The sequence below is a fragment of the Rousettus aegyptiacus genome, unplaced genomic scaffold, assembly GCF_014176215.1.
Source record: "Rousettus aegyptiacus isolate mRouAeg1 unplaced genomic scaffold, mRouAeg1.p scaffold_m13_p_12, whole genome shotgun sequence".
Classification (NCBI taxonomy): Eukaryota; Metazoa; Chordata; class Mammalia; order Chiroptera; family Pteropodidae; genus Rousettus; species Rousettus aegyptiacus.
The window spans coordinates 23,361,066-23,384,847 of NW_023416287.1; the positions used below are offsets into that span (position 1 = coordinate 23,361,066).

Sequence of the window (23,782 nt, forward strand, 5' to 3'; positions counted from 1 at the left end):
GTGCCAGGCCGTGACAAAACATCTGGTAAGGCTGTGATGTTTGACAACTTGGAAAGCAGACTATGTTTCTACTGAGTTTTTAGCTCAAGGGGAAGATATTGGAAAAAAACAAAGTAGTACGCGTTGACTATTGGCTGCTTTTGGCAAGATGTCACAAGAGCTGAGTTTCAGAAAGAATTAGCCAGTTTACACAAGCAGAAGGGAAAGCAGTGGAGAATCCTGGTATCTGGGCTCTTCAGTGTTAGAAAAGACAACTAGTCTGGCTTCTAGTCTCCCAATACTAAGAGGTACAATACTGAGAGGTGAAGCACAAAGACCCAGTGACACCGGCGGCTGCTTCATGGTGAGAATCAGATGGAGGGTGTGGTCTTCCCTCTGGAGCCTCATAACTTCCAGGCCTTTGTCTTGAGGGAGAGGCATTTGGTAAGGAAGCAAAGAAATAAAGCCAACTTGAGAACTGTGACCAAGAAAGAGCCAGGGGTGTTGTCACTGACCCTGGCCCTGTCTGGAAAGTAAAAGATAAAAAGCGTAGCTTTTTGAAGGAATTATGTTGCCAAAGAAACCATTAGCCTGACCTTTAAAAATGAAAATACACAACCTTGTGACTACCGAAGCTTAATTAGAACCATCCACTGGCAGGAGATGGTTATGAAAGCTGCGTCCGAGGCGGGCACAACCCAATGCCACCTCATATGTGGCCCAGAGAGCAGACTTAGGCCTAGTCGGGAACTTCCCTTACCCCAAGGCAAGGCCCAGCAGGATGTTGAAATCACTGTATTCCAGTAATTGCTGTGTGTCTTGCCATGCTCATCTTTCCTGTACACGTGGGTCATGAGGGTGTCCTGCCCGGCCAGGCATTGTGTAGGGACCAGGGATGTCGCAGTGAACAAAACAGACAAAAATCCCTGACCTCATGGAGTTTACTTTACAATGCAGTAGGGGAGACAATGAGTTCAATGTCAGATAAGTTCCATTAAGAAAGGTAAAAATAAGGTTAGGGGAGGAAAGTGCTGGGGGGATTGCTACTTTTCATAGTGGGGCTGGGGAGAGATGTTCTGATAAGGCGATAGCTGAGCAGGGGCTAAAGGAAGGAGCTGGTGTGAAGGCCAAGGGTGGCTGCATGCCTGGTGGGCCACAGCAAAGTGGCTTACAGCAGCAGTGGGAGGAGTTGGGGCAAGCAGGTCCAGTAGGGCAATAACTCTCAACTGGCACAGGATTGCCACCTAGGGGGCATTTTGGAAATAGGTGGGGGTGATTCTAACTCTTGCATTAAAGGGGGAGGTGCTGCTGTGATTTAGTGGCTGGGCCTGAAGGTGGTCATCCTGTGACATGCAGGGCTGTCCCACCAAAGAACTGACCCACATCCCACTCGATTTTCAAACATCTTGCTGGATATTTCTGTAGATGAGAAAATCTGTCCCCAATTATTCTGGTATAGAACTCAACCCTATTATAAACCGAGCGTATTTGAGAGCTACTTTAATATATAGTCAGTTTTCCAGAAATGCAAGTATTATGTAAACCAAGGGAAGACAGAACTTTGTTTTCTTCATAATTTTACCAAGGGCTGGTCATCATTTTGGAAAATTCTGTCACCAATGACAATGTCATTCCTGGTAACTGAGTCTCCAACCCCACATACCTGTGTGGGTTACATCTGAAGGGACAAACCCTGCATTACTAGCTGTGTAACATGCCTGCAAGAATTCTCTTTCATCCTGTGTCCCCAACTAAAGGGACTAGACCAGATGATCCCACTGACTGAATCGTGCTGCACAAGGAGCTGTGGATCAGCCCCGATGTTTGGCCCATTTGCATACCTGTAGGCCTTTCCTCTTCATTTGCTTAATCCTGGCCCCTTGAGGGCTCAGTTTGTGAAGTTGTTACTGTATTTTGTTCTCCTGTGTGTATACTCATCTCAACTTTCCATCTTCTGCCTTGGACTGGAGGCTCCTTTGGACATAGGGTGACATGTCCCTGGCAGAGCAGCTTCCCGAGACCTCCTTCCACCCAGGACTTCCCAGGCCTGCAGCCCAGTGCGGTGGGGCCGTGTCTCTGCCTCCCTCCACATGCTTGCAAGACTCACTGACAAGTTGCTGTCCAGCTGGGGAATGTCTCCTAAAGCCCTGCATAGACCCTGTCCTCCTGCTTCTCTGGACATTTCATAGCCAACCTCCACACTTCCTGTAAAACTGAGCCAGTTCTATGAGTTTGGCTCATCCAGTTGGGGAAGGTAGGGAAAGGACAGGTGGGCAGTGAGCAGTTTCCACGTCAACCCTGTACCCTAGAAAGCAGGCTTGAAGCCAGAGTAGACATTCATGAGCCGTGAAGTTTCCACCAATAAATCCACAGAAGTTTCCAACACCTGCCTTTCTGCCTTACCCCTCCTCCCCACACCCAGCCACCTGCCAGTTACAAGCTCAATATTTAAAACAGCTCACAGGGATGACGCAAGGGTCCGGGCCAGTCTTCCAGAGTGCATGTGAGAGAGTGACAGTAAGCAGACTATCTAGCAGGGCATGGAGGCTGACACTCAACTGTGAACAAGCAAGGCAGGACCCCTTCCTGGTTTGGGGGCCACAGCTAGACTTGGTCTTTAGGTGTTTGGTCAGACAACACTATGTATGAATCAGGACCTTTTTAGGTAGAAGAAACAGAAATGAAATTCTGACAACCTTAGACAACTCCATTATTTTCCTTGGGCTGCTCTAACAAATTACCCAACCTTGGTGGCTTTAAACAACAGAATTTACTCTCACAGTTGCAGAGGCCAGAAGCCTGGGGTCATGGTGTCGCAGGGCTGTACTCCCCTCCAGAGGTTCTGTTCCTGGCCTCTTCGCATCTGGTGTTTGTTGGCATTTCTTGGCTGTGACTGCATCACTCCTATCTCTCCCTGTGTCTCATCTCCCTCTGCCTCTCTCAGATAAGGATGTACGTGACCGCAGTTAGGGCCCGCTTGAATAACCCTGGACAAGTGCTTCCTCTCAAGATCCTTAATCACATCTTTTGCCATATAAGGTAATATTCACTCTTTTGCCTTCATACAAGATAACAGTCATAGGTTCCACAGATTAAGATGTGGACGTTACCCCTGGGGCCACCATTCAACCCACTACAGCAGCAAAACCCTCAGAAAGTCAGCTGGCCCAGGAGTGGCCAGATAGCGGCCTCTGCAGGCCTCAATGCCTTGTCCTTCCTCTTGGCTTCTCTCTGCAGAGCTGGCTGGGGCCATGCCCTGGATGGCCTTAGGCCTCCCACATGAACTGCTAACTCTGGGGATAAACAGAGCGCTAGGGAGCAGAGACCCTGTGACCTTCCATTCCCCACCCCCGACACACACATCCAATAAGGAAGCCTCTTTTCTGTTGCACAATGTTTCATGTTAAAAAGGCTCCATTTGGTAAAAACCCTGAGTTTGCCTGCTTGGAGAGAAGTACTGAAGGTAGACAGCCAGCAGCCATGGAACAATTGTGCTACTTTCAACAAGGTTCTGCTCACTTTTATCTTCCCCATCTTTTGAAAGGTCTATGCCTATATTTTACTCAAATTATTTAAGTAAAAAGCAGAGTAACAGAGTTTCACACACTCACATAGGCAAATGATTTAGCGGGTATTTAATTCTGCATTTGGCCCACTCTGCCATCATGGCGAACAGGGCAAGGTGATGCTTTCGCTTCCCCGTCTCACCTCCAACCTCCCTGCTCCGTATAGACACACACACCTACATGTCTACATGCCTCGTTCTAGGGGACAGGCACACAGGGTGTCCAGATCTGCAAAAGGCAGCAAGGAAAGAGCACTGGAGGTGAGCCGGTCCCTTTACAGTGGGACATAGGCCACAGAGGTGGCTGTGTACCCCAGGCAGTGTGGGACGGTTGGATGTGTTGTCCAAGGTCTGCTGTCCTAGTCAGAGCTGAGGCTGGAGAGTCAGGACAAGGAGCAAGGTGAGCAGGCAGCACCCCTCCAGGGGCCTGTCTGCAGAGGACACCTTGGGGGATGAGAGCAGAGTGTGGACCTGAGTCAGAAGCCTGGCTCTGCTCTCTGCCTCCACCCCCATCCCAGGTCATTCATGTCCATCTAGGCCCACCTGGCATGGACGGGTGGAAGGAGGCAGAGCAAGGGCTGCCAGCTCACCATCCCCTACCTGCACCTACTTGCACCTACCTGCAGGCGGCTGTGCTCAAGGTCCTGGAGGGAGTTCCACTTCTCCTGCAGGACTAGAGGCCACAAGCTGTCAAAGGCCTGTATGGCGCCATCTACAGAGGGAGGTGGTATCCAGGGCGGGTTTGTCTGGGAAACCTCAGCACCCGGGCCAGATCCTCAGGGACAAATTGAGAGACCCCTGGTATACTACATAGTCTCTCTTCATGCAGGGACAGGAAGACAGAATGTCTGCAAGGATTGGCTTCTGGAATGGAAGGTATAAGGCAAGGAATAACAAAATAAGGACAAACTATGCTGAGTTTTTAACCTTATAGTCTTCCATCCTCACAGGGGAGGGTGACAATTATCCCTATTTCACAGACGGACACAAAAAGGCTTAGAGGAGTTAACGCTCAGCTACTAAGTGGCAGAACTGGGCTTCGAACTCAGGCCCTTTAACTCCCAGATTGGGCAGGGGACCACGAAGCTATTCGGACCCTTATGCAGAGATCATCAGTGGGCGGAGCTGGCAGTGCCTCGGGACGGGAACACCTCAAAAGAGGCAGAAGCAGGAATTTCGCCTAGTTCCATTCCAGGTCCTCGGAAACTTGTTTTATCTGACTCCCCATCCCGCACGCAGGGCCACCAGCTTAAACACTCCCAGGATTCTACTTTAGTCTGTCACCTGGTCTCCGGAGACAGGTGGGCACAGATTCCCAAAGGAGCAGGACGACAGTAGAGGGCCCACTTGGCTGCCGCAAAATGGGCTCCCGCCGGCCAGGCAGCGTGGTAGGGGCGATAAGCGGTCAGCGCAGACCGGACTCCCGCGTGGCCCGGCGCCGCCCCGCCGCGCCCCAGCCTCTCACCCAAGCAGTGGTTCCTTGTGAAGAGGCCCCGGAAAGCTTCGCACTCGTCCCTCCGGTTTCCGCTGACTCCACAGTGGCACCAGGGCGCCACGCGCGCGCTCACGTTGTCAACGTAGTTGGGGGTAACGGCGGTGCCTGCGGGACCCCGAGGGAGGGGTAACGGGTCCGCCCAGGCGCCGGCAGCCCGGGAGAGCCCCGCCCGCGCCCGGATCCCGGCGGCGCTTACCCACGAGGCCCGCGTAGGCGCGCAGGCATCGGGGGGCCTGGTCCCGCGGGCAGCCGTCGGGGGTGCTGGGAACCGGCGCGCACGAGGCCTGAAAGGCCAGGAGACGGGGCCTGCGCCGTGCGGCAAGCGGGCGGCAGGCGGGTGGGCGAGGCGGCCTTGCCCGGCCCCCCCCTCCGGCCGCGCCCCCTCCTTGCCCCGCCCCCGCCCGCACCTGCAGACCCGACTGTGCTCGCAGGTGTCTAAGGGCGCCAGGCAGGAGGGCGGTGCCGAGCCCGGGCCCGAGAAGGCACAGGCGGGCACGAAGGTCTGGCGCCGGCGCTCGGCGCACGCCGGGCTGGCGCACGGGCAGAAGAGCAGCGCGTGGGTGAGCGCCTGCGGCCCGCGGGCGAAGAAGCGGCGCAGGGCGCGGCGGCAGCGGTCCTGGGCACAACCTCCGGACGCGGCCGGGCCCAGGCACTGCGCCACGTACTGGGCGCGCAGCCGCTGGCACCGCGCGTCCGCCGTACATGCTTCGGCCGCGGCCACGCATCGGTTCCGTGCGGCCGAGCTCGGCGATCCTGGTGGAGGGGTGGGCAGGCTGCAGTTCTCGGTGCGCCCCACAAGCACATTTCACCCCCTGCTCCGCCCTCCAAAGATGCAGGGCGCTCAAAACTCGAGGGGGACAGAGTGTGGTCCAAAGGTGTGAACAATTAACACTGACCGGCTTTCTGCTGAGAGGTTGGAGGGTGGGCTCTGGAGATTCCTGAAACACGTCAGGGATGGATGGGGCCAACCGAGACTCCCCGGCAGGGTGAGACCCCTGCTCCGCAGACACTACCCCTTCCCCAGAACGGTGACACCCATCCAAGGAGGGGTCCGCAGGGTTTCTCCCACCCTGACGTGGGAAACAAGGCTCCGAGGGACCTGGCTAATGGAGAGGATCAGAAATGGCCTTGAGAACAGTGGCCACTCCTCATCCTCTCTCTTTGGCACGCTGAGTCTTCTTCCTTTTCTTTCCTCCTCCCTGCCCCTTGGAGACCTTTCGGTGGGTCTGTAAGTTCCCGGTTCTCCCTCCATTCCCTCCCGGCGCCCGTTCTGGCCGCTCTAACCCTGCTGCCTCTTCCGGACTCTGGCTTCCGCTGGTTCCTCCACCCTCCAACAGCCAGGGAAAGAGAGATTCTGGGCACTGAGGGACCTTTTAGACCTGGTTGCAGGGTGTGGATTTGAGAGATGCCCCTCATGGCAGGCCGCAGGGTCAGAGCTGGGGGCAGAGAGTGCACCTGGCACAACAGAATCACACACCAGGGGATAGTGGGGCAGAAAAGGTGACCTCTGTGCATAAGGGCCACAGAGACACATCTAAATCCAGCCAAGCCAGAGTCTCCAGAAGTGGAAGCTTGGCATTCGCTTACTAGGATCTAGGTCACCAAAGCAAGCTACCACCCCTGCCCCTCATGCTCTCAGACCCCCAGGGAGCATCTCACTGAGGCAAGAAGCCTTTTGGCAGGGCAATCTGAGGGAAGGTTCCCAGCCTGGTGCCACACCCATTTCACTGTGTATTATTAGTGGAGCGGGTTGTCTTCTGCCTCAGGGCTAGAAGCATGGCCCCTCCCTGGCACTGGCCTCCTCGTTTAGAGGCCATGGATTGGATGGTAGGGGGGATGGTGATTCTTGCAGTGGCTTCAGTGCCTTCTGGTCTGCAGGAAGGACAAACAGACACTAAGGACTTGGAATGAATATGTGAGTGGAAGGGACTGGCAGGAGAGAGAGGAGTCCTCATTTCCTCTCTCCTCTCTTCCCCACCCCTCCAGGACACACAGAGCAGCAGGTGAATTTTGCCCTTCTCTCCCAGCCAAGCCCCTCATGTTCCCAGGCCTCAGTCACACACAGCAGTTCTTAGTGTCCCCTAAAGTCTTGGTCCCACCTCTGCTCATTTGCTTACCTGTCTCCCTCCACCAGGAGTACCCTTACCTCATCTTTGCTCTCAAAATGTACATCTCACTCAGCTCCAAGAGTTCCTCTGCCTTACACATTTCCCCAGTTCCATTCTCCCCATCCCATCCAGTAAAATTACCCCTCCCTCTGTGATGCTTCAGGTGCGGAAGGGGCAGTCTGAACAGGTGGCACAGAGACAAGGCAAGATGCAGGGCAAGGAATCAGTATGAAGCACCAAGACTGAGGTGGAGGGCTGGGGCTGGAGGAAGGGTAAGAGAGGTGGGAGAGACAGGACTTGGGCAGGACGGTGGCTCCCAGGACCTGGGAAGGACTTGGGCAGGACGGTGGCTCCCAGGACCTGAAGGCCAGAGGCAGGATGAGCAGCGAGCTGCTGAGCAAACTACCAGGTATCCCCGCACCCCAAGCACAGGTCTCTTGCCGGTGCCCCTCCTGCTTTCCAGCTTTTCCTGGTATCACGCTCTTGTCCTCCTACCCTGTCCCTAAAGATCCAGGACAGAAAGGCCAGGGTCCAGGGGTCCTGAGGAAGAGCGGCCACTCACTCAGAAGCAGTTGTAGCAGCAGCAATATAAGGAGCCCCGAGCAGTGAGCCATGCTGGTCTGCAAACAGAGAAGACAGCACCAGGCAGAACCCCAGTGGGACAGGTGCCTTCTCCCCAGCGCTGCCTGAGCTGGAGCAGGTGGAAACCTAGGCATCTGCGCTGATAAGTGCACTCCCACCCAGGGGAGACTGCACGACTCCCCGCCCCGCACTGAGTCCCCGCCCCAAGCTGCGCCTGAAGGTAGATCCAGGAGCCACTGAATCCAGAGCCTGAATGTGTCTAGATAGACCTACTGCACCCTCCCCCATCAAAGCTACACCCATACAACCACCCCAGGAGACTTTGTCTCTCCCATGCTGAACTATTACCTTTATGAAACACTGTTCTTTTCATTCCCTGATTTTACTTTTTATTGTTTACTAATTTTAGACTTGAGGGAAATTTGCAAAATGTTAGTATTCCCTTTATACTCTTCACCCAGCTTCCCGATGTTAACATCTTACATAATCATAGCACAATTGTTAAAACCAAGAAACTAACATGGGTACAATACAGTTAACTACAGACCATTTTGAACTTCCCATTTTTCTAATGTCCTTTTTCTGTTCCAAGATCCAACCCAGGATCCCACACTGCACTTAGTTGTCATATTGCCTTCGTTCCCTCCAATCTTTGGCAGTTCCTCAATCTTTCCTTACAAACCCGGTGCTTCCCCAGATGGCCCTGCACGCCCCCTCCTTTTAGGGGCTGTAAGTGATCATCAAAAACACTTCTTTCAATGGCACTAACCTCTCCATGTCATCACTCAGTCCTCTCTATAAATCAAAATCCCACAGATATAATGAACATAGGAGGGGGCTTTAGAAAAGTCTCATTCAGCCCCTCGAAAGCAAGCCTGAGTCAGCGGCTGCCTCTTCTCAGCTGCCAATGGAGGGAGCCAGTGATTGCAAACATTCCCCAACTCCACACCCTCTGAATTATGGTTTTGATGCTCTTATTAAAAAGTAGAGATTTTTCCCTAGTTCCCAGAAGCTGGGCTAATTCTGTGACTTGCTTGGGCCAATAGAGTGTTATGGAAATAAGGTGCCAGTCATGGAATCTCAAGAGGCCTTGCAAACTTCTACTTACTCTCTTATAGGGTAAGGTAAGAGGCGATTGCCTCAGGATCACGATTACTGGTGTTTCCTTGTGCCTCTGGCTCCCACACGGCCAACATAGCACCCTTACTGATCCCCTCTTTACTTAAAATTTTGATATTTTGTTCATCATGAATTTTTTTTGCATTAATTTCAATCTTTCAAAATATTTAATTAAAATATTAGTTATCTTGATCACTTTTTTTTGTGCCCAAGGTAAGTGGGCACACATACCTCATCCTAATCCTAGTTCTGCTCTCTTAGAACCCTCCCTGTCATGTGAACAAGTCTGGGCTAGCCGCCGGAAAATGAGACAAGCATCCTACCCATCCCCAAAGCCCCAGCCAACAGCCAGCCAACCCCAGAAGCAGAGCTGCCTAGCCAAGCATCGGTTGACTGCAAACATTTAAGTGAACTGAGTTGAGATCAATCGATCCATTAGCTGAGTTCAACCTAATTTGGCAATTCACAGACTTGGTGGTTGTTTTAATCTACGAAGTTTGGGGTGAGTTTTGTTATGCGGCAGCAGTTGACTGACACAGGTCCATCCTGTCCTGTCCTATGCAACCCTCTAGTACCTCCCACATGGCACAGAGGATATCCACTTGGTATTGCTGCCGCTCAAGACACACCTCTTATATAAGTTCTCTTAATAATGATGAGTTTTCAGCCTCTTCGGTCTCTCTGCCAGAGGAAGTTTAAGTAACAAAGTTTTACATAACAGGTGGATTCTTGGGCTGGCGTGTGTACCCTAGCACGATCCCCAACCCTAAGGAACAAGGACATTGAGAAAATTCTGATGAGGCTCTGGGGTTCCGGAGTGGGTACAGCAGAGGTAACTTGGAGAAGAAACTTGCAAGCTGCCTGAAGGTGTAGGAAGTCAGCTTACTCGCTGGCTCTGCCCCTGGGGATCCAAGTGTCTGGAGTGGCTGTCAGTAGCCACCTGTCTCTAAGTGTCCTCCTCTCAGGATCTCCTTCTCACCAGAAACAGGATATTGGCTTCTGAACTTGACCTGCTGTGAACAGAGTGGGGACGTCAGGCTGCAAGTCATGTGGCAGAGGTGACAGATGAGGACAGAAGACAAGAAGAGCCACTTCTCCCTCCCACACTGCAGAGGATACTAGCATCTGGCCTCCATGACAATAGCTTCTCCATGTGGTCAAACTTCATTTCTATAATAACCCAAGCTCAGAAACCCCAGAGTAGGGGACAGTGAGCTGAGGGGCAAGAGAGGTGGATGGATGAGCAATGGGCGTAGAGGGCCCCACATCAGGGTCCCCACCTACCTTGGGGTCCAGGCAGGGCCACAGAGCACAGGCTTCTCAAGGTGGCTGTTGGGCTCTGGCAGAGATCTCAAGGTCTGGAAGCAATGGGTAGAGAACAAGTGCTGTGAACACAGTTGGCAGGTGTCCTTGGGGCGGGTAGGGCACTGGGAACCCAAGGTGGCTGGGTGCTAAGTGGAGAGGAGGGGGCCCAAGAGTCCATCCCCTCACTTTCTTCCCCCATCTCCCCCTGTGCCTCACTCACCCAGGTGCCGGGGCTCTCCAGTGGTCATCTGGCCCAACTCAATGGTTTGGACGCGGCTCAGGGGTTGGTCCCTACGTGGACCACCTTGGGGCCTGAGCAGTGGGATAAGAGGCCAGAAGTTTGGAACAGTAATGTTGAGCAGGGCACCACCGGGCTGCTTCCCTGCAGCCAGCAGCTCATGCCCGGCCTGAGTTTTGTGTCCTGCTCTGCTTTCTGTGTTGACTGAGTCTCCACCCTTCTCCTCCAGGCCACTAGCTCCCTTCCTGCTCCCTCCTGAAAGAAACCCTTGGGGTCCAGCCTCCAGCGGAGACTCAGGCCGTCCCAGAGCTGCAGGCACTTTCTCCCTCCAGCCCTGACATTTCTCCCATGTTCTGACACCACCCCAGCATTCTGGCACCCTCTAAATGTTGATATCACTTAGGTCCCAAAGAGGAGTGGACTTCTTCCCCAATGGGAGCTGTGCCTGCGCTCCTTGCCATTGGGTGGCCTTGCTGCCCTTGATGACTCCAAGCAATGCTTGGCTGTGCATGCTCCATCTCCCAGGGCCTGCTGCTTCCTTCCATGTCTCCAATGCCCTCAAGACTCCACCCTGGCAATGACACACAGTCAATGCCCCCATGAAGGCCCCCTCATGTTGACACACCAAGTCCTGACCACCTTGTGTCTCTGCCCACATACCCAAAATCACTGCTCATTATGTCAAGACCCTCTCATCTGGCACCTGGAACATGGCTTGTGCCTTCCCCTTGTCGAGGATGCCCTCTGCTCCCATTTCCAGCCCAAACCCTGCCCTCTCCCTCAGCCTGCCCAGAGCACTCCCAAGGACAGACTGTCAGATATAGCTATAAGGTACCTGCCTTGCCCAGTGCCCAGTGAAAGGGCAGCCCTAGGTCAACTATGTTTAGTATTATGGAAACCTCCTCCCATGTCATAAGGAATTGTGTTGGAGTTGGCCCTTGGCACAAGGGCAGCCAGTACCATAGCTGACCAGTGGTATGAAGTAAAAAGATGTGCTGGGCCCAGGATTTGGGAACTTGAAGAGGGTAACAGCAGAGATTTAGGCAAAGGAAGTGGGAGAAGGCTGAAAGCTCATGAGAGAGGCTGGAGAGGCCTTAAAAGGCGCAGAGGAGCAGAAACTACATTAATAGTTGGTGGAAAACAAGGCAAAGTCAAGGGTGAGGCAGCCACTTGGTGGGAGAAACATGGGAATGGACAAAAGGGGCTGAACCACAACAATGGGGAGGGACAGAGGGTCCTGCTGGGGTCCACACCCTCAGCTTGACTGGGAGGCCATTGCTGTCTCCTGCTCAAGGCTTCTTTCTACTGTCTCTGCTGCCTCTCTGCACCTAGAGGCAAGGCTAAGGACCTTGCCCTAGCTGCACCAGGCCCAGCAGAGCTCTGAGGAGTAGGAGTCACAGGAGTGGGCTCAGGGAGCAGGGACCTGAGCCCTCAGAGCCTACCCACTGCACACGGGGTCCCTCCTTGAGCCGCAGAGGCAGTGCTGGAGCCAGGATCCTGGCTGCTGGTAGTAGCACCAGGCCAGGCCGGCCCCAGGGAGCAGAGGCAACAGGAAGCTAAAGATCACCGCCAGCAGGAAGGTGTCCTGGTCTGGGAGGACAGGGCGGGGCTGAGTCCTGAGCAGGTGCACCACGCAGCCCCTCCCCATCGTCCCCCATGGGCGCACTTTCAGGCTGCACAGGGCCGCTGTCCACGCTACCACCCAACCCTGGCTTGTCACAGGAGGGCGGAGCCCAGCCCGGATCACAGTGGCAGTTGCGGTTACTATTACAAACCTGCAGAGGAAAAGAGAGGAGGGTCCCATGGCATCAGGGACCTCAGGGTCAGTCCCCCCACCTTTCAGGCCACTCACCCCATGGCCATGGCAGGTGATCAGGCAACGCTCCAGCTCCCAGAAGGTAGCGTTCTGGCAGCGCCTCTGCTGGCACACCTATGGGCAGTGGTGTTCACTGGGTAGTGAGGAGGAGTGACGCTTTGGTCTGTAGGATTCAAGTGGCAGGGAGGGGTCAGGTGGGCAGGGCTCACCATCCTAGATCCACACTGGGTGCCTGGCTCTACCAGGCCCAAGTCATGCGGGTCCAGCTGGGCACCAGGTAGCAAGAAGGCTCCCCTGCAGGTCACCTCGTGGCTGCCTAGGCTGACGGTAGAGTCCACCGGCATGGCGTGTGGTGCCAGTGGGCTCTGGTCCCCACCCTGGCACTGCAGCTTCCCACACTGTGCATCACTGGGGACCAAATAGAGGATGGTCAAACAGCATGGAATGTCCCCTGCCCCCAACCCACTCCCCAGCTTCCGCTACCTCCGCTCCTCTCTCTACCTTTGAGCACAAGGCACGAAGCTGCCCTCGGAGTCCTGGCCGCAGTTCCCATGGGCGTCTCCTGCAGAGTTCACCACCTGGAAACAGGCCTCTGGGGCTGGGTGGGAGCCTGGGGAAGCATGGGTAAGGCTGGGGGCAGCCCACATGCGGGCCGTAGTCCTCCCTCTCAGAGCCTCCTTTCTATCTTCCCTAGAGTAGAAAATTGCTCAGCCCTGAAGATGGGGTGAGGTGCAAGGGCGCGCGCGTCTTCTCACCAGGCCCCCAGAGCTGCTGGCACTGCTGCTCGAGCGTGGGACACTCGCCGTCCCTGCAGAAGCCGCGGCCGCTGGCGCAGGGGGAGCCATCCAGTAAGTAAATGTCTGGGGGGCAGTAGGGAGAGGAGCCCGTGCAGAACTCAGGGAGGTCACAGTCACCAACAGCCCGGCGGCAAGGCGCGCCCGCCGACTTCAACTACGCAGGTGACCCCGGTGACGAGAAGGCGGTCGAGGCACGAGAGAGAAAATGGATAGTGAGAGATCCACACAGAGAGCGAGGCTCAGAGGAGGGAGAGCCCTGCGGGAGAGCCAGGTGGAAGCAAGTACGGAGCAGACCCAGCACCCGCTGAGGACCGAAGGACGAGGACTAGCCAAGACCAACAAGCCGGCTCCCAGTGCCCCTCCACCCTCACGTGCGAGCCTCCCATGCCCTCACCAGGCAGCGCGCGCAGCAGTCCCCTTGGGAGCACTGGGCCCCCGCGCGCAGAGAGCAGTTGTGGGCAGAGCAGCAGGTGTCCCGGCACTCCTGGAGCCGGAAAGGCAAGGAGGGACCAGGTGAGGGAGCAGCGCGCGGGACCTTGGGGCCAGCGGGCGGGGGGGCCAGCCTGGCCTCGGGGGCCGGGCGCGCGGACCTGACCTGGCCCGCGCCGCAGTCGCACTCTTCGCCCTCCTCCACAAAGCTGTTTCCGCAGTGCGCCGGCGGCACCAGGAGCCCGGAGTCCGGCGCGTTGGACAGGCACGCTCCGCCCCCCTTGCGGAAGAAGGCGCGCAGCTGTCTGCGGCTGCAGGCGCTGAACACTCGCGGGAACGGCTGCCTACGCGCGGGAAAGGGCGTCGGACGTGCGGGGACCCCCACCCCCAACCCCCTGCTCACCTCCGATCCCCTCCCACCACGACCCCGCCCTTCGCCCCGCGCTCGGCCACACAGTCGCGGGTTACGCGGCCACTGCCTGAGCTGCGGGCAGCTCGAATCCTTAAGAGGTAGAGCCCAGAGTGGGTAAGTGACCCGTGCAAACTCGCATAGAGAGCCCGAGACGGAAGGGTGTGACGCCAGGAGCTGGCAGCCCAGGACTCAGGGTCCAATCCCGACCTAGCGCTGCTGCTCCCGGGGATGGAGTAACCGTTAGGCTGTTCATACTCTTGAGAATTCACTTTCCCTGCGTTTCTTCCATTTAAGCCTCATAACTCTCAACGGGGGTACTATGATCATATCCCCATTTTACAGAAGAGGAAACAGGGATAACCATTCGCCCAAAGGAATGCAGCTGAGGAAGGGCCCCAGATCTAGCGAAAGCTGCCGGGCGAAGCCCACTCCGCATCCCCTAACCCCACCCGGGGACCAGTACCCAGTGGCCTCTGCCATGACGCAGCCGCCCTGCTCCGCCTCGGCCTCCATGCAGCAGCCATCGGGGTCGTGGCTGAGACCCAGGCTGTGGCCTATCTCGTGGGCCATGGTGACTGCAGCGCCAATGGGGAGCTCTGAGTGGTCCTGGGAGGGTGCGGGGACAGTCACTACGGGCTTCAGGGACCTCCTCAACCGCCACCACCTGCACCTCTCCTCCGGTCTGATCTTGGGGCAGCTCACCGTGCTCACGCCCCCAGAGCTCTCAGCGTGGCATATACCCTCCACCGGCGCTAGGCCCACCGTGTTGCCCTGAAAGACACGGCCCCTGAGGGCAGAGAGCAGCGTGACTGGCAAGGTGGGAGTCACACATGCCTGGCGCTATGGCGCGTGGGGATCAGGGGCACCTACGTGAGCAGCTGCGTTGAGTCGTGTGGCAGCCGCGCCCACAACCCCCGATGCCACTGCAGGAAGGCCCAGAGCGTGGCATTCGCATCCGTTGTGACAGGGCTCTGGTCCTTCTCAGTCCACACTTCCAGGCCCGTCAGTGCCACCTGAATGTCCAGAGTCCTGAGAATCTGCAGTCAGGACGGGACAGGCCTGAAGAAGGGGACCAGAGGTGCCACTGTGCCCCTGCTCCTCTGCAGAGTCACCCCTCTCCCTTCCCCTCATCCCCTCCCCTCATCTCCAAGCCTGCCACATCCCATTAGGACCTGACTGCCCCTCGTTGCCAGTCACCCCCACTAGGGCTATCTCCCTACCGCCCCCGACCTGGTCCACATAGTTGGTGATTTCCAAGAGACGCTGTTTGGTATGGTTCAAGTTCCGGTGCTGGGTCAAGAACTGGAAAGACACAGCAAGGTGGTGTGAGGGGCTGAGCTGGTCCCATCTGGGTTGCCAACCCCCGGGGTCTCCTCTCACCAGGGTATGGTCAGCCACTATGTACAGCTCCAGGTACCTCCTGTTCTTGCCGGCCTCCCGCCTCTTCTGGGAAGAGGCAACAGTGACCCTGAGTGACAGGCTGCTGGGCTTGAGAGCCCTGACCACCAACCTCAACACCCAGAAAGCAGTTAACTTTACTTTTTGCTAGAATTTGTTTCTCCAGCTTCCAAATAAAATATGAGGACAGGAGGCCCTGAACTGTCACTGTGCATTCCTGTCTCTTCTGATTTGGGGGGTTATGGACACTGCATTCCCACTCCCACCCCTGTCTGTGCCCCTGACCCTGATCTGGGTGGCATGAGAAAAGCTAGCCACGTCTCCTTTGTCCCCAGAGTCCCTATGGCCACATGTTCCTTTCCAGCTGAGCAACTGCTTGGTCCGGAAAATCTTGTGAGTTGAGATGTCCTTGGTGTCCCCAGATGGCCAGGGATGCACATAATAGCTGGCGTTGCTGCTGAGCTTGATCAGGCCCCTGGGGTGCAGAGGGGGCTGTGAGGGAACTCTCGTCCCAGCCCCAGGCCCAGACTCTTCCCCCAGAATGCCTCACCTCATCCCAAAACAAGTGCTGAGAATGACCCAGGAGTCCGGGAAGCCTCTCACACGCCCATGGTAGTGACAATGATCCTGGAGAGCAAAGAACACAGCCCCAAATCTCAGCCAAGGTTGAGAGCATAGTGTGGGGGCTGGCTCCTGCCTCTCTTTTGGATCAGGAGGAGATTGGAGAAGGAATTGTGGATAGGCCCTTAGGGAGTGCATCCCCCAGCACCCTTACCGTGTCCTCAGAACCCATGGAAGTATCTCACCGTGTGGTTGGGAACCAGTACCACTGGCTGCCCATCTGGTCTGTAGTGGGTTTCTCTGTATCCCGGGGCCAGCAGCCTGCTGGGAGAGAGTGTTATAGGAATCACCGAATGCCTTCCTCCCTGAATACTAATTGAGCAGTTCTATGAGTAAGGCGCAGGCCTGGCACTTAAGAAGCACCCCAAGTGTGGCTTAGGGAAGGGACAGGCATGACTGCGTGCTGCTTCACTCAGAGAAGACTTGGGCTAGAGGGAGGAGAAAGGCGAAGGGCAGGAAGGGGCCTTGGTGATGGCTTAGATGTGGGCAGTGAGAGTGTGGGAAGCACCAGGGTGAATAAAGGAAACGTTTGTGGTCCCTGTGGGGTCTGGTTCCGCAGGTCTGGGGCTGGGCTCGGGGGGAAGACTCAGGAGATACCGCCAAGGAAGTGGGACTGGGAGCCAAGCTGGTATGGCGAACTCCCTAGGTGGCCCTGACTGCTGCCTGCCCTCGTTAGGCATCTGGTCAGCCCACTCTCTAGTCCACCTCCCTGCCTCAAGCATTCTTCACATCTTTTCCTTTGGCCCAGACCCCACATATCTCCCCACCTGTTCTTCAGGGGTGCTTATTCCCTGCTTCTAGAAGAAACAGAATCCCCACCTGCCCCCACCTTCTCCTGCCCTGCCTGTCTTAGCCAGGGCTCCCACTCTCACCTTCTGTAGACTCTTCAGTAATGATTCCATGTCAGGCTTTGCCTCACCAGGGTCCTTCCCACCAAGATGGATCACCCGTAAGTCATTCTCTCTTTTTTTAAGAAAATCCTCGATCCATATCTCACCTTGACCTCTTTACCACCAGACTGCCCCCGAAGACCTGTGATGCCTGCTTCTCCACCTCCTAGTCTTTCCTCCACCTTCTCCAGCTTTGTTCCCCACTCAACCCTAGGAGGTAGGTGATGTGACCACTTCATTTAATGTATGGGGACATGAAATCCCAGAGAAACTAGTTCGGCATGGTGGAACTAGAGTTTTGTTCCCAGTTCGTCTGACTCCATGAGGGAGAATAAACACATGTGTAGAGTGCTTAGAACAGTGCCTGCAATGAAACAAGCACTCGACAGATAGCTGTTGATAATATAGTCTGAAAGGTTTTAAGATCCCACACTCCATCTTGGACACCCACACCATCCAGCCTAGCTCGACCTGCTCCCTCACCAACTCCAAATCTTTGGCTCTGAACCATCCAGGACACTCAGCACTAAAATGACCTTCTGTGATCTGGCCTCACTGGGACTCCCCAAATTCATTTCCCACTGCTCTTTTTCTTGCCGATGGAGACCCTCTGCGAAGGCTGGACAGATTGCTGCCACCTGAATGTGCCTGAATCTTTGTAGCCACTGCACCTTCATCCCTGTCATTTCATCAGCCCCACACATCTTTGGAATCCATCCTGGATTTTTTGACTCTGCATACTCTTCAAGCACCCACTAGGTGATGCTCACTCATTTCCAGTAGGGAGATGGCAAGGAGCTTCTGGGGTCTGGATGAGGGATGTGCCCCACAACAGGACAGACTCAGCCCCAATAGTCCACTTCAGCTTCATGGGAGCCAGTCATAGGATGGTGTGACTCTGTCACCTGAGCCTCCTTAGGGCCCTCACCCCTCTAGCCTCCCTCCTGGGTTCCCACCAGTCCCTGCCCCCAGCACTAGTTCCCCCCAGAGAGAGGAGCTGTCTTGACTCCCAGCACATTCCCTGGCCTCGTACTTACTGATTCTTCTCCAGCTCCAGCAGGAGCTCCTGGCCTTCAGCCTTCAAGGCCACCAGCCCCGTGTCTAGCTTTAAGACCTGGACAAGAAGGAGTATAGGGCTGAGATGGCAGGCAGCCCGGCCTCCTGCCTGGCAGGGAGCAGGTGAGATGTGCAGTCAGCTGGTGAGGGAGTTCTTGGGGGAGAGAATGGAGGCAGAGGACAACAGGCTCTCCACTTGCCCTGGTGGGCATGGATGGGTGTGAGGGTGAGAACATGTAGACAAAGGTATTTCCAAACTCAAGATGTTTGTTGTTCTGAAAGCAGCCATTTGATATGGCCTGCTATGTGCACACCACTTCCTCCCTAGGGAGATAAGAAGTCCCAGAAAAGTGTCCTGCCTTGCCCAAGATTACTGTCCCTCCTTCCTCTTACATGCCCAGGCTTCCTCTAGGCAGGGAGGACAGTGGAGTCCTGAAGGCAGAGTAGGGTCAAGGGAGCAGGGCAGCAAGCATCAGGCAGCCGTGGCCCAGGCCTCTTTACAAACTCTTGTTCTATATTTTGCTTCTCCCTACTCTGTAGGATTCAGACTTTACTCTTCCATCTCTAACTCTGACAACTGCTCCCACCCTGAAATTGCCTTGGCCTTCAGCAAGCCCGACCCACACCTGCTTCACTGATCTCATAAAGTAAATACAGACCCCTGACCCAGGCCAAGAAAAAACACTGGCTTTCTCAGCCAGGTGTCAGGAGGGGGCCTGGGCCAGCCTGCCAGCCTCTCCTTCCCTACCCTGTCTGCCTTTTCCACACCTTGGGAAGACCTCATCTTCCTCCCTTGTCCACGCAGGCTGGCTGGGGGCCCAGGGCTGGAGCTGGTTCAGGAACCTCCCAGAGAGCTGCTCTGTCTTTGGAATGCTGGGCCTTCCTTTTTATCCCACAATGCACTGGGCTAGGCTGGAGGCCAAGGGGCTCACAGTCTTGGCGTGGGGACCCTTCCTCGGCAGGTGAGGAGCAGACAGCCCCCTGGCCCAGCCAAGGGCCCCATAAGGCCCCAAGCATGAGCTCATGTGGCCAGAATGTCACTTGTTTTATTGGAGAAAGGTTTGTACCAAGGAAAGGTGGCAGCCCAAATGGAAAGGCGCCTCCTGCCACACCTACCCCAGAACCCCCTCTCTCTGTCCCTCTGCAGCTCCTGCTGTCCTCACTCCTTACCATCCTTCTGACCCTGCCCCTCACTGTGCACTCTGTCCCTGGCCTGAAATGGGAGTGTTTCCTTCCTCTGGGACAGGACTCCTTGCCTCAACTCTGTCATCATTTTGGCAGGCTTCCTGGGAGCAGAGGCCCATAAGTGGGAAGAGGAAGGCCGCTCTGGGATTCCTCTTCTGGTCACAGCCCAGGCCAAGCCGGGAGGGAGGTCCACAGTCAGGGTAACCCCAGTGTGAGCCCAGCCTTTCGCTCTGCCAGTGATGTCCAGTGATCTCAAAGCTTGAGCTAGTGCGTGCTTGACCACTTGAATGAGGGCCCTGAGGGTCTGGGGGGCCAAGTGAAGTCTTTAGGTTTAGACCTGTTGGGCCTGTGGGAGCCCCCTAGCCTGCCTTCCCTCCTTCTTGCTGACTTGGACAGTGGGTTGTCCTTTCTTGCCTAAAAATTCAAGGTGAAGAGAGCTCTAAGTTAGGGGACATTGGCCAATGGTTTGAAGTCTTTCAGACCCTAGTGGGTCTCAAACTTCTAGACTAAAAAACTGTATGACCTTGGGCTTTTTCTCCAACCTCTCTGGGCTTCAATTTGCCCCTCTGTACAGTGCGTATACCGAGGCTTCTGGCCTCCTGGCTTGCAGCACAGCTGTGTGGCATATGCAGAAGGGGATGTGATTATTCTGGTGTGTGACGGGTGGGTGTTGGGAGGAGGCTGGGGCCAAGCATTCTAGAGAAGGAAAATGGGCTGGGCTTTTAGCTGGCGGCCACCAAAAGAGTGACACTGCCCCCTGGACAGAAATGGATTCTGCACGAGTCAGTGAAGCTGAAGTTTCAGGCTCCTCAATGGCAGAGTTCTGGAAGGGACAGCAATGTGTCCGCTGGGTCACATATTCCGGTAAACTTTGTAAAAGAAAGATATTTTGTTGTTTTCCCTAAGAGATCCCTGAAAAGTTTCGTGCCTCATAAACTCAGGCCCCACCTCTGCCTGATGGCATGGGGCGGGGGCGCAGATATTTCTGGGAAGGGAGAGAAAGAAGGAAGGAAGCCCGAAAATGACTTCCATGTGTGCAGGCTCATGCGAGCTAGATGTTGCCCTGTCAGCCCTTCAGGGAGGGACCTAAAAAACTGGGGCAGAGGGGAATCTAGGGACCCTAGCCAAATTGTCCCGATGAAATTTGGGAAGGGGCAAAGAGCCTGGGAGACCCTGGGCTCCCACAGAGGAAGAGATGACACAGCACTGACCGGCTCCTCCAGGGTGACCATGCGCCAGGGTTGTGCATCCAGGACCCAGTGAGGGGTGACTGGCTCTCCAGGGGTGTTTCCTGGGGTGAGAACAGAGAACAGGGTGAGGGGGACCTGAGGGACAGATGGGAGTGGGGACAACAGAGGATTAGGGTTAGAAGATGTCATCAGGGAGGAACATCCATCTTCAACACTCAAAGGTTTAGCCTGGAGTTCGGGCGTCCATGGGGCATTCTTGGAACTGAGGAGTATTTAGAGAGATGGCAGAAGAGGGACAGAGGAGCCTGGGAAGGACAGTTCAGCTGGGGATGCAGGAGCCCCACTGACCTTGGGGGAGGGTTTGGCAGTCAAAGGTCACAAGGAAGAGACCAAATCCTCCAGTGCATAGGGGAAGAGAAGGGGGAGGCGGCCTCGGGTATTTTTAGACTGGGTGGCAGATGTCTTTAGTGTGAGAGATGTGTGAAGTGGCTGCTTGCGTCTCTGCCACCCTCTGAGAAAAACAACAGCTAGATGTTGTCTTGGGAGGCCCACCTTGCTCAGAGACCCCAATGGGGGCTTCTGGCTGGAGGTGGGGCTTCCAGAGACCCTGGCCCTGAAGCCCCTGGGAGACAGAGCCTGAGTGTTCCTGGACTGAGTGTGCTTAAGTGGGGGCCAAGAGGAATACCAGAGCCAAGCATTACTTAGAGGTCGCTGGAATGTTCCTCTGGAATGCTCCCAGCCTCCCCCACCATGGGCCCCAGTAACTCTCACTACACCATCCCTGTAGGAGCCAGGCCTCAGACAGGTCAGAGCCTGCAGGCAGCTATCCCACACCTCTGGCACTCAGTCCCTGAGGTAGCCCCGCTCCCAGAGTAGACAACTCCCCAATCCCCGCCCAGCCCTGCCCCCAGTCCTGCCCAGGCTGAGAAGGCTGCTTGTGGAGGTGGCTCAGCAACTGCTGGGCCACTGCTAACTCCTTTCCCCTCCTCCATCTCCTCCCCTAAGCCCCATCTTTAAAAACCTGGAATAGCAATAGCTCCAGGGGTCCCCTTCGGCAAGAAGCCCTCCCTGATTTGGAAGAGTGAGTTGCCATGGGGGGTGGGGGGAGGGCATGGATTGGAGGCTGCGGGAGGTGTCTGAAAGCATCTAGGGAGAGGGTGAAGGGGATGCTTCTCAGCCCAGAGAGGACTTAATGGGTGTGGAGAGCCAGGTCTTGCTGGGCCCAGGTCTCTTAGGGTGGAGAGGGGAGGGCCTGCCTGTGTGCATGTGTGGGTATGGATTGGAGGTTCTCCTCGTGGCCCTGTGCACACACACTGACCACTGGCACCTTGACAAAGGAGAGAGAGGCAGAGATGGAGCTGTGGCAACTAGGCAGATAGGAGTAGAAACTGGGGGAGCCAGTGTGTGTTAGGGAGCATAGAGCCCCTCTTTGCTCCTCCCAGGGGTCAAATCATCATCCCCTGACTCCAGGCTGAGGAGGAGTAGGAAGCTGCAGAATGCCTGGGACTACCCCTAAGGGCATGACAGCTGTCATCCTTTTCCTTGGGGGCCCCAGAACAGAGCAAGACCCTATCCTTGTTGGGTTCCCCCCTCCACAGGGCTCTGGAACCCACCCCTAGGCTGTGAGCTCAGCCTTTCTTGCCTCCTCCTCCCTGGTCACCTTCCCTGTCTCCTCACCAGGCACAAGACATACAGGACTTTGCAAATCCTCCCACCCACATGGAGAGGTTGCTGTTGTCCTGGTCCCCAGAGGGTTGGAGAGGTTACACTGGGAAGAGCCAGAGTTCAGTCTTCCCCCACAGTCCTGCTAAACAGGCACCTTCTGTTTGGAGCCACCCTGCTCTGTCTAACCAAACAAGGCAACAATATAAGCAATATACACACGGCCCCAAGGTCCTGGGATGAAGGGATGAGCAAGGGTGATTTGTGAGCATGGAAGCCAGAGTTCATTCCCTAGTCTGAGGACACAGCAGGGACTCCAGGGCACCAGTGCCCCGGGGGCTCCCGGGAGGAGGAAAGTCCCCTCAGCCCTAAGGGATGCAGGGGCAGGAACTTTCCCACTGAGAAATGGGGGGTGGGGGTGATTTCAGCAGAGAATCCAAGCAGAGGGGATTGAGGGGCTGGCTGGGCAGCTACTCAGAGGAGAAGGATCCCTGCCACTCTGTTTAGTCGTGGGCACAGTGGCAACGGGGCAGAGTGTGTAAGTCTGGGCCCGAGACGAAGTGACAATCCCTGGACAAATCCCACAGACACCCTCCCAAACCCTCCCTGTTCCGTGTCCTCCTGACTGCGCATTGCCAGGGTTTCAAATCTTCCATCCCCTGACAGTGTCCCTAGGGGCGCCTGTCCCTAGGGGAGCGCTGCCACTCACCGCGAAACGCCTCGGCCCCCCACACCGGCCACGGCCACGGTAGCCGCAGCAGCAGCAGCAGCAGCAGCAGCAGCAGCAGCAGCAGCAGCAGCAAGGCCAGCAACCCTAGAGCTCTCCTAGCCCCTCGGCCCATAGCTGTGAGCGCCTCGGCCTCTGAGCTGCAGCTCGGGCTCCAGGCTCCCAGCGCCTGGCCCCGCCCTGTGCAGCCCTCCCGCCGCCTCCCACGCCCCCTCCGGGGCCGCACCCCTCCCCACGCGACCCAGCACGCATCCCAAGCTGCCCGCGCCGTGACCGCGGCAGAGCCCGTCCCGACTCTGGACGGCAGGGCCCAAGCTCTTGTGCCTTTGAGGAGTCGGGATGACCCTCCTGGCCAGAGCGGTCAGGGGTAGAGCTGGACCGCGCGGGGTGGGAACGGGAATCTGTGCAGCCCCTTGGGGGAACCGACCCGAGCCATCCATTCCTATAGGTCTCAGAGGGCCCCCTACTTGTCGGCATAGAGTGTGGAGGATGGGGTGGGAACCCTCTGGAAGGGCCTTTGAGGACCATACCCGGGGCATGGGGTCGAGGGGAGACAGAGGCCAGGGCTCGTGGGCCACCTGTTGCTGCTCAGGTCTGCCTAGGGAGCGCCCTTCCCCCTCCCCCACCCCCGCCTCGTTGGTCTCCGTGGCGGACCTCTGTCCCCGCCTAGTCACCAGTCCTGCCCAGAGGCGCCCTGGAGAGAATCCGGCAGAAGTGCTCCTAGGAGAAGGGAGACCGGGGCGACGGCTACGCGCAGGTTCGATTGCGGTTCTGAGCTTGCCTCTGAGTCCCGGTGGCCACTGGCCCCATCTCTGAGGCGCGCGCAGCTGAGCGGTGGGCGCGGGGCGGGGCGGGGGGAGGTGGGGATGAGCCAGCAGAGGCCGCGGTCCTTTGGATTCTGCCGCACAAAGGCAAGGCTGCCGGACCGTGCGCGGACGAAGGCGGGCGCAGCCCTTGTCCCTAGCCGTGACCACGGGGAAGATTTTACAAAACGATAGATTCCCAGAAGTAGGGAATCTTTTCGCCCTCGGTAACATCTTTTCTTATTTTAAAGGTTTGTGTGTGTCAATTCAGACAGCGAGTAGCAAGTATTCCGATAGCGAAGGATGTTAACTTTTAAGCAACTCTATTTTTGAGAATTCAAAATGCGGCAATTCGATTAGTAAGAGTTCCAGCAGCCAGAGAAATCTATGTTCGCGTGATTCAAA

The 23,782-nt window shown here is 56.2% G+C and overlaps 2 protein-coding genes across 24 annotated transcripts; both read right to left on the reverse strand.

Moving 5' to 3' along the window:
• Positions 1-1,848: 1,848 nt before the first annotated feature.
• Positions 1,849-7,761, reverse strand: GFRA4 (GDNF family receptor alpha 4). Its single transcript, XM_016152227.2, has 6 exons — positions 7,710-7,761; positions 5,447-5,792; positions 5,236-5,345; positions 5,010-5,144; positions 4,165-4,256; positions 1,849-3,988 (listed from the first exon to the last, which is right to left on the reverse strand). Exons 1-6 carry the CDS (start codon positions 7,759-7,761, stop codon positions 3,908-3,910), a joined length of 816 nt encoding a protein of 271 aa, XP_016007713.2. The 3' UTR covers positions 1,849-3,907.
• On the reverse strand, positions 6,511-23,371 carry ADAM33 (ADAM metallopeptidase domain 33). 23 transcript variants are annotated; one of them, XM_016139803.2, is made up of 22 exons: positions 22,557-22,719; positions 20,207-20,286; positions 17,792-17,868; positions 16,050-16,128; positions 15,794-15,870; positions 15,529-15,718; positions 15,226-15,291; positions 15,076-15,147; positions 14,716-14,882; positions 14,548-14,632; positions 14,309-14,451; positions 13,600-13,777; positions 13,399-13,488; positions 12,963-13,158; positions 12,709-12,817; positions 12,417-12,615; positions 12,244-12,321; positions 12,058-12,166; positions 11,834-11,981; positions 10,374-10,465; positions 10,133-10,206; positions 9,303-9,861 (listed from the first exon to the last, which is right to left on the reverse strand). In XM_016139803.2, the coding sequence occupies exons 1-21, from the start codon at positions 22,687-22,689 to the stop codon at positions 10,169-10,171; spliced, it is 2,406 nt and encodes an 801-aa protein (XP_015995289.2). In that variant the 5' UTR covers positions 22,690-22,719; the 3' UTR covers positions 9,303-9,861; positions 10,133-10,168. The 23 variants fall into 23 exon arrangements, 20 of the variants coding, with proteins under 20 accessions (XP_015995289.2, XP_015994970.2, XP_036085503.1 ...); XM_016139484.2 differs by having other exon boundaries at positions 11,834-12,321; XM_036229610.1 differs by having other exon boundaries at positions 14,309-14,632; positions 15,076-15,291.
• Positions 23,372-23,782: the final 411 nt, after the last annotated feature.

Coding starts and splice junctions, on each gene's coding strand:
- GFRA4 (XM_016152227.2), bottom strand. CDS start 7,761: ATGGCTCACTGCTCGGGGCTCCTTATATTGCTGCTGCTACAACTGCTT. Junction 5,145..5,235: donor CGCCTACGCGGGCCTCGTGG/GTAAGCGCCGCC, acceptor GGGGTCCCGCAG/GCACCGCCGTTACCCCCAAC. Junction 4,257..5,009: donor CACAAGGAACCACTGCTTGG/GTGAGAGGCTGG, acceptor CTCCCTCTGTAG/ATGGCGCCATACAGGCCTTT.
- ADAM33 (XM_036229605.1), bottom strand. CDS start 22,689: ATGGGCCGAGGGGCTAGGAGAGCTCTAGGGTTGCTGGCCTTGCTGCTG. Junction 10,466..11,833: donor AGGGACCCCGTGTGCAGTGG/GTAGGCTCTGAG, acceptor CCCACTGCTCAG/GCCCCAAGGTGGTCCACGTA. Junction 10,207..10,373: donor TGGAGAGCCCCGGCACCTGG/GTGAGTGAGGCA, acceptor CATTGCTTCCAG/ACCTTGAGATCTCTGCCAGA.